The following is a 9,377-nucleotide window of genomic DNA, read 5'->3' as shown; positions in this document are numbered from 1 at the left end:
TTGTTTTTAAATTTAACTACGGGATCGCATTTCCAATACGGCCAGCGGGCCATGACTGTCGATTTACTCCACAAGCAAATGCCACCGGATCGCCACCCCACCAGTGAGGAACATTCTTCTGCAGACGATAAGGGTCGTGTGAGTTCGGAAATAATGCGACCTCTGTCAGGGGGTGGGATGCCCTCTCCTAATTCTAGTGCACCATCCTCCTTTTTAATTAAAGACATTTTAAGCGGCCCTGCTGCCCAAAGGCCTGGGCAAAGGAACTTTAGTCCGCCGTTGGGATCGAGTCCACCGATGCCGAGTGGTCCGCCACCCCCGCCGATGAGTGTTCTTCATCATCCTCTCCATCCCCATCAAAACCCCTTTTTCAGACCAATGTTGGACGTTCGGAGACCCAATGGGGACAGTCAGTTCTCACATCTGGAAGAAGATGGGGATGTTGACGATGGGGACGTTTCAGACGATGAAACAAGGGACGGAGGAAATGGTGAGTTTCTATTTCTGTTTATTCTTATGAAATAATTCCAAGTGTATACGAGGTGATTTTATTAATGTGTATGAGACATGTCTGATTAACTATTACTCAGAATTCAACATTAATAAGAATATCTGGCGATACCTAAAATACTTGATGTAGTAAAAAAAAATGTATGAAAGAATACGCAGTGTACGTGAAATAATGTGTAATTTTGTAAGAGCGTATGAATAAACGCGTAGTGTGATTATGTTAAATGTATGGAGAGCAAGTAGTAATACATGGAAATGCATGAGGGAATATGTAGTTTTGTAAAAATGCATGAAGGAATACGTTAAATATATAAATATGTTTGCAGAAATCTGTTGTAAATATGTTAAGAAAGTGTGAAGTTATGTGTAGTAAAGCGCACAAGTGCATGAAAAAATGCGTAATAAAATTTAAAGATGCATGAAGTGATATTAGTAGTAATACGTAAGAATTTAAAATTGAAGTGATATTAGTAGTAATACGTAAGAATTTAAAATTGAAGTAATGAAAGTAAACTAGCTTTTAAGCGCCATTATGTTTCAAAGCATTTTAAGAGAATATACTTGTCTAACGAAGCTAATGGTCTCCTAAATGGACCTAAACACACCTGTTTTAATTGTATTCGCAATGCTATGTATCATAAATCCACGTATTTAATGATACACTAAGCGTAAATGTAGTACTAAACAGAAATTTTCTTCCATTAGCTACCTCTTTAGTTTTAAAGGAATGATATCATTGATTACTTTCTAGACATGCGTAGTTATTCCCAGTTGCGTTATTGCTTTCTTTCTTTAAAGAGATCAGAACCGCACTTATAGTTCAAGTGACTGTTAATTAATCATTATATGTGTTTCATAGTCTTCTTAATATGAACATCCAATTGGAAATGTCCTAAAAGTGAAAAATATGTAACAAATGTAATTAAATAATTAACAATTGTACTAGCAGTGAAATGTGAGTGACAAGTGTACTAAGTCTGAAAAAGGAGTAGCAAGTGTACTGAGATTGAAAAATGTGTTACAAATGAAAAACTAAGCACAAATTTGCGAGAATTTAAATGTTGAGTGGTGTTTAGTTCGTTTATCAGCTTATTATTTTAACTTTCGGTTATTGAAGTAGTAAATGTAGAAGATTAGATTTTAAATTTAGCATATTATAAATCTACTTTGATTGTTACATTGTTAATTGGATGATTTAATTTCTGAAACAGCAGAAATTAGTTACAAAATCAACAGGTTTTTGAGTATTTTCATTTTTGAAACCAGTAATTTTTTATTGAAAACATTAAAAAATTTGGTTCATCTCTTAAAAAAATAATAGAGTAAGAAAATTTTAAATTTTATTGAATGGATATTGAAATTTAATAGTGCCGGATAATTAATCGCATTGCCGGATAATTCATCGCAACTTGTTTAATCTGGCTCCAACTTGTTTAATCTGACTCCAAATGCAAATGCGGTTAACTTCGTTTGAATTTGTACATTTTGGTATTAGGTTATAATTTAGAATGTATGTTATTATTATACTTGATTTAGTTGAAGAATATTGGTGTTAGGAACAATTCTTAATTTAAATTATTGATCGTTGATTTATTTTTAATTATTGATGTCTCATCAGCAGCCATGCATATTGCGGCAATTATTATTTTAGTTTATTTAGATTCCGTTCAGGTTATTATATTTTGTTAAAATTTAATTAGATATTTATTTTAAATCAAAAATTTTAAGTATTTTTAAAATTTTAATTTTCGATCTATATAAGAGAAGGAATAAATAATTACCCTGTAAAAAATTCTAGATCTGAACCTGAGTACTCAAGGTGTCTGTACTTATTACCGTAAAATTTTGAAGAGAAAGAAAAATTCTGATTAACTTTGATTTTACAGTAATAGTTAGTGTAATATCACTAATTAAATAAATATTACTGTAAAAAATTACGGTGAAATTTTATACTAAAAGTGAATTTTACAGATTCTGGACTTACGGTGCTAGTATTTTTTTTACCGTAATATGAAATCGGAATCTTTTACAGTTGCTAATTTGAAACAGCATAGAGCAAAATCGGGGTATTCTAGTTTAAATATCCATGAAGCTGAAGTTTTTAAAAACCTTAAAGCTCTAAGGTTATTTATATCGGGTGCAACATTGACTTAGTTTATGAAATAAACAATTAAATGTAACTAAAAAATATTTATTGGACGTTTTAAAATATATTTCCATTAGAAATAAGTATAGATATATGATATAGCTAAAACAATTTTGTAGTTTTTAAAAAAAATAGATGTTCTAAATTATTTTTAATTTCATATTAGTAATTCGATTTTAATTAGGCACCATGATATGTTGGCATGTTTAATGCACATACAATAATTTTTGTTTTAGGATGTTGTAGTAGGTATTTGTCAATTCCCATCTATGACAGAGTTTTGTCTTCCAAGGATACTAATTTATTAGTAGCTAGGTATTTAGCATGAAATATGTCAGATTTTTGATTAAGTAGTAGAATTTTAATTACATTTATGATTATTTTTTGTTCTGATATTTTTGGCAAAAAATTGATTTGCGTTTGTGGGGCACCTTTTGCAGTGTGCCGAGATAATCATTATCGGAGTATCAGTTATCAGTATATTAATTTGAATACAAGTTCGAAATTCATTGTTAATCGACCTAACTTTTAGTTCGATTTTTTTTTCTTTATAATTTTTTTCTTCTTGTTTATGCGAAGTTAACACATCATCAGGAAATTTTCTTAATGTTGGAAGTTTTATTTTAAAGAAAAAATATAAGAATATTATTAAAACAACTAGTATTTTTTCTCTTTTAGTTTCTTGCTATTAGAGTAAGTAAGTTCTATCCGTGAAGTTCCTTATATGTTTTTACAAGATATGTTATTGTAAATGAATGAAACTTATACTATAATTATGTTTAGAAATCATAAAAAAAAAATTTAATTCCGCGTCATTTGCATATGATAATGAAGAATATTTTTCAAGTTATATTAAAAACCAAGAAAATTTTTAAATAATTGAAGCTTGCGAACAATTAACATCTAAATTAAACCCTGATAAGTTTTATTATATACAATCATTACTTAACCAAATCTTATTTTTCTTGATTCCAGTTTGGGTCATTCTAACTTTTTTATTTTTAACGTTTGCCTTTGAATTAAAATTAAAAATTGTTGATGTATTCTAAAGTTGATTTCGAAATTTTTATATAGGAAATGTATGTAGTGATTTTTAAAACAAAAGAAACTGCAATTTTTTCAAATGTTGTTTTTATGACGTTTATCAGTACAATCAGGCTCAGAAATTGTAGTTTAAAATGTGTGTTAAGTTTTTGTAACAGAACAATCAGATTTATACTAAAGGTTTTTAAATGACAACGAATATTAAAACAATTTTGTTTAAAGTACTGTTGCCATCGATATTAAAACCACAATTTGTATAGATTTTTCTTTAATTACACTGCACAGAACTTGTTAGAATAGTTATAAATTTGCGTAGAATAATTATAAGTTATCGTGATTATTATTTTAGTTCATAAGTTATTTTTTAAAAAAAAGTTGCAACAGTTAGTCCTATTGCAAAAAATATATTTTGTTTAAGATATTTCAGCAATTTCGTTTGAATCTTGTTAGGAGTGTCATTTGTTTTAAAGTCGAGTCGGTGTGAATGTAATCATATGAAAGATCGTTTATTTTGATTTTGAATGATATTGTTTTAATGGATGAATATTAATCTAGATCACAGCAACTTAATATAAAGTTCTGCGAAATAATTAAAAAAAAAATTTTTTTTTAATTTCTTTTTTTAGCAAACAAGAGTTTAAATGAAAATCATTATAAAAACCATATATTCTCAACGAATGCTGAGTAACATTGATTTCAAAAGCTTTTTAGATTGGCGGTGATTGTCTTGAGTTATTTTTTTAATTATTTTTTTTTATTATAAACTGCAATTTGAAAAATATCGTTTGCTCTAAATCTAAATGATTGTCGTTTGCATTAAATTTAAATCATTTCTGTTAGCATTGAATTTAGACCTTTGTCGTTTGCTTCGCATTTATCAATTTTACGAATTTTAAATACCGTTACGATTCGCACTCGGAAAGTGAAATCGCTTGCTTTAGAATTATTTCTATTAAACTGTAATTGTAACTTCATTCACATTGAACTAATGCTTGCTAAGTTGAAGAATTAAAACTAATCTTCTGAATCAATCAATTGTTCAAAAAAGTTCTTGTAGTAATTTATTCGAAAAGTTTATGCGATGTTGTGTTGAATTGTGTCAAAGAATTATTTTAAATTGGTGTCAATAGTTTTATTCATTTATTAAAGTTAGTAAATATTTGTGCTGAAGGCTATTTCGCATATTTTCCTCCTCTTGTTAACGAGCCACCATAACTAGGCATAATCGAACAGTTTCATAGTGACCTTCTGTGCTTCCCAGCTAACAACAGTAAAACTCCGCCTTTTAATTAAATCTAGAAAAAAAAGTGTCATTACATTTTGAAAAATCAAATGCGCATTAACACCCAAATCATAGAAAATCTAATTTCCCAACAACCCGTAACTGTATTCGATATTTCTAAACGTCACGTTTGAGAGTGAACAATAGCAGCCTCGGGCCCGCGCTACTGCCATTAACCTAGTATTAATATTAGCTGTCAGTTAAACCTATCACGTTTATTTTTTGTTAACTGCAGCACAGCCTTATGAACATATTTTTTTAGTTTTTGGCTTATGGCAACGCATATATGATAGTTTTATTTTCCTTATTTTCATTTACGTGTGAAAATTACAATCCCAATCGACAACGGTGTGAAATCAGCTTGACTGCGCCTTTTTTTGCTGACAACCTATCATTTATTGGGTGGATGCAGCTTAGGCTGAAAACATAGGTTTTTGTTACTGATATAGCTAAAAGCTTTTAACAAATGGATGCCGATTTGTTTAGATGAATATCGTGATTTTTAAGTCAACTATTCGTCAACGAGGCTCGTAGAATTATTTAAGATTTCTCATTCATAAATTCTAACATTTCATTTAGGATATTTAAAATAAGGTCAAAAAGGAAGATAGTGTTAGGATAAACATGATTTTTATATATTTATAAATGAAGGTAATTTAAATAACGAATTTGTTAATTAGATTTTATATTCCCTCAATATAGCATCCTAGTTTTTGATTTTATCCTAGTTTTTTATTTTAGTCAATTCCCAGTTTTTGAGAAAAAAAAAAAAAAACATTGATGAACGATTGATTAATTTTTAAAAGCAAACACACTCATAGTGAATAGATAATTTAAAAGAAAAAATTTCCAATTTTTAAAATATAAAATTTTTTTAAAATTTTTTGTTGAAAGCTTGAAATTTTAATTCATACAACAAAGCAATAGATTTTATAAAAGAAGAAACTCATTATATAATTGAATAGCTTCAGCAAGGGAATAAATAATAACAGTAGTTATAAATAATAATCATAAGAAATAAATGATATTAATAATAAATCTTCATTGATTTGAATTTAGTTTTTGGAGACAGTTGTTTAATAAGATTATGTTAATTTTTTTTATCTATTTGTATGAAATCAGAATTCAAATAATTTTTTTAACAATTAAAAAAAAAACTGATTTGAAAAGACAGATGTCTAAAAATTATCAAAGTGCATTAAAAATACGAGCACTGCTTGAAAAGCTCCACAAAACAGCTCTTTTTATTCTAATTCAGTAAAAAAAAAAAAAAAAAAAAAAAAATCTTATTTATTTAAAATTATAAGTTTAGAAAATCTAGATAAACAAGAACATGCCATTTTTATAAGTTAATGCATGTTTTTTAACCTAAGCTCAACCAAAATAAACATTCCATCCTTCAAGAAAGTTCTCTTCTTCGTTTTCAAATTTAAAAATGATTATTTAAATACTGTGCAATTCTTGAGCGGCGTTTTTTTTTTCCCTTAAAAAAAAAAAGTATGTCGCCAAGATCATCCAGCCATGAAGGAGGGGGCGTTATATTTTAAACGTCGCGTATTAAGTATTAAAGAATATATAAGGTAAATGATAATCATAACCTTGAACATCTAATTCATATCGTTTTTTAACCGCCAGAAATGGTAAATGAAATGCAATCCTTGGGCACAGCGGGCCCTATCGTTAGCGGAAAAAAGAATAAAAAAAGGTAAATTAAAAAAAAAAAATTCATGAATGCTAGACTTTATGCGCGTCAGCAGCCAGGCATGGAAACGACTACTGCTTACAAACGTTTCACCGGAATTATCGTTTTATGAAAATACTCATCATCTTTTTAGTTGTGCAATAATCATAGAATAATACTTCAAACATTTTATGCGGTTTAGTAGTTTTATGGCTTAGAGTTTGGTCTTGCGTTTTAAATATACTTGTTTTTGCTCAAGAATATTGGAAAGACGAACCGATTTGCTTATCTTTCGTGAAAATAAATCGTTAAATTTTTAATCTTTTATTTATTTTAATTGGAGCACTTGCCCAAACAAATATCTGACATTTCACTAATTAAAGCTGTTATATAAATAATAACAGCGATTTTTTTTTACATGGCCGCGATTTTGACAAATACAAATTGTAACTAATGTGCCCATTCGTTATGATGATAGTTTTATGTGCTTTGATTTTTTGTTTGATGAAAGTTAATTTTTGTCAAAATGGTGGCTGTGTCTTAAACTATGATTCAACTGGTCAACATGTTTCATTTTCGCGCCCTAAAAAGTTGCAGCAAATTTGCCCAAGATTATGGTTCGACTTAAAACCCAAGCACGTTTCAATTTAACACCTTAAAAAGGTTGCAGCAAATTTTGTACGATATTATGGTTCAGCTTAAATCGAAGCCGCTTTCAATGAATCATAAAGTTGCTATAATACTAAGAATATTATGGTTCTACTTCTCTTAAAGAAAAAAACTGAATAGTGTTTACGGTTTTATAGTATATGTTCTCTTTCTTGTTCATGTCTATATTTCCTTAGCTCTGTTTAGGTATATCGACTTTTATTTAATAAATATCGATTAGTTTTAGATTTTTTCACTGTTGGTTATATGATTGTAATCTATTTCTTTATTTTGACCCTTACGTTTTGCTATAGATAAGGCTTTGGATCCCTTTTCTTATATGAGAATTTTTAATAATTTTTTAATCTATACCATCGCGTACTTAAATCCTGTCTCGAATTTAACTTTTAGTCTCTCTCTTGATTTAATCTTGACTCTTCAATTTATCTTTAGCTGAAATCTTGATACTATTGTAAATTAAAAAGCAGTTTTCATTTTACACGATTCCATTGATTGATCGGTACACAAGCATACAATAAGAATTCGTCCACCCCCATCCGAGTTCATATCAGGTATATTCGGGGTATAATTATCCTGTCAATTTACCACTTTACCCCAGTTTCGAATGTACTTCGTATGAAAAATGATGGCATTGCCAATAGAGCTTGTCAAAATTTGCCTTAAATATTTTGTCCGCTTTGTTGCTGCATTGTTGGTATAATTCCTTGACTTATTCAAAGAGCATGTGGTAAATAGTGCTAAAGTACCTCCCATATACATGTTACCTACAGCATTGCTTAATTATCTTGGTTCGGACCACACATGAGCCTAACCAAACCTTTCTGATTGGTTACAATCCGGTGGCGAAATCGATGGTTAGGATCTGAGCATTTGTCGTTTCAAAATTTTTCGCATGTTTTATTTTATTTATTATTTATTTATTTATATGTTATTATTAATTTTATTTCTTTTTTGCGTTATTTTTTAAATTTTTTTATTTGTTTTTATTTATTTTTTTAATTGTTTAGCTTTTTTTTATGATGTTCAAGCTATGAAACCGGAAGTGAATTTGAATGTATTATTACATTAGAATTTGATCTTTTACTCAAAATTTTTAATAATTTATTGTATTTAGAGTGATTAAAAAGTTTTTTTTTTTTAATTTATGTAAATACATTAATGATATTAAGTGTCTAAACATAGCACATTAATATTTAAGAAGATAGAGAGCACTTTCCTTCGTACGAGATAACCCAGCTTGTATCCCCTGCGATAGCTGGTCGATATATGAATTCTGCACGAGGCTAGAACTAACCATAGTACCGAAGTAAAATATCCCCAGTGGTAGACGGATCATGGGTCTCTCTTGTCGTTAGGCTGACCGTAGGAGGTTTTCGTGGTTTTCTTCTCCCTGTTATGGAAATGCGGGTTAGTTCCCTCCGATACTCCTCCACGAAGGCAAATTTCTACCAATGTTTCATCAAGGAATCCATTTGTCTTCTGGATTGGGTTCAAAATTGCAAGGCCACGTAGTAAATGTGTTTAAAATTGCAAGGCCACTTGCTTGGATCGGCTGTTCCAAGACAATTATAAAATAACTTCAATTAACCAAAAGCACAAGCGTTATAGTTCTTATATACGCAATTGGTCAGAAGTATTGTATTTAGCCTAATGTGCATTTATTCAGAAGAAAAAATAAAATAATGAATAAAAATATTATGTTTTGTACACCCGCAAGTACTTTACTTCGTCTAATCATTATTCAGTGCAACAGCTGTACTTTCAATCATAGATAATTTAGATTTCAAAAGCCTTATTCCACTTTAATTATCTTTTTACAATAATTACATTGATATATTTCGTAACATTTTAAAATACTTTTGATAAACATTTAAATGCTAAATTAAAATTTCCTTTCTAAATATAAATAGACCATGAAAAAAAATCTCATCTGATAATATTTGTACGTACATTGTATATTAGAACATTTCTATTTAATGCAGTTAATTTATATTTTATCGTATTAAATCTTGAAATTCTAATCAATTTTCTATGCCTTGCTTAAC

The 9,377-nt window shown here is 29.0% G+C and overlaps 1 protein-coding gene across 1 annotated transcript in view; it reads left to right on the top strand.

The window, feature by feature from the left end:
• The first annotated feature begins 45 nt into the window (after nt 1-45).
• Nucleotides 46-9,377, top strand: part of LOC107456035 (barH-like 2 homeobox protein) — a 31,205-nt gene continuing 21,873 nt past the window's right edge. The window contains exon 1 of the mRNA XM_016073800.4: nt 46-490. Coding sequence (XP_015929286.1) covers nt 52-490 — 439 coding nt within the window. The 5' untranslated portion in view covers nt 46-51. The remainder of the gene's footprint in view (nt 491-9,377) is intronic.

This window comes from Parasteatoda tepidariorum, chromosome 10 (genome assembly GCF_982258835.1).
Source record: "Parasteatoda tepidariorum strain Cologne lab strain chromosome 10, Ptep-v5.0, whole genome shotgun sequence".
In the NCBI taxonomy this organism is placed as follows: domain Eukaryota; kingdom Metazoa; phylum Arthropoda; class Arachnida; order Araneae; family Theridiidae; genus Parasteatoda; species Parasteatoda tepidariorum.
The sequence above is the reverse complement of the archived record's forward strand: the minus strand, read 5'-3'. Positions and strand labels throughout refer to the sequence as shown.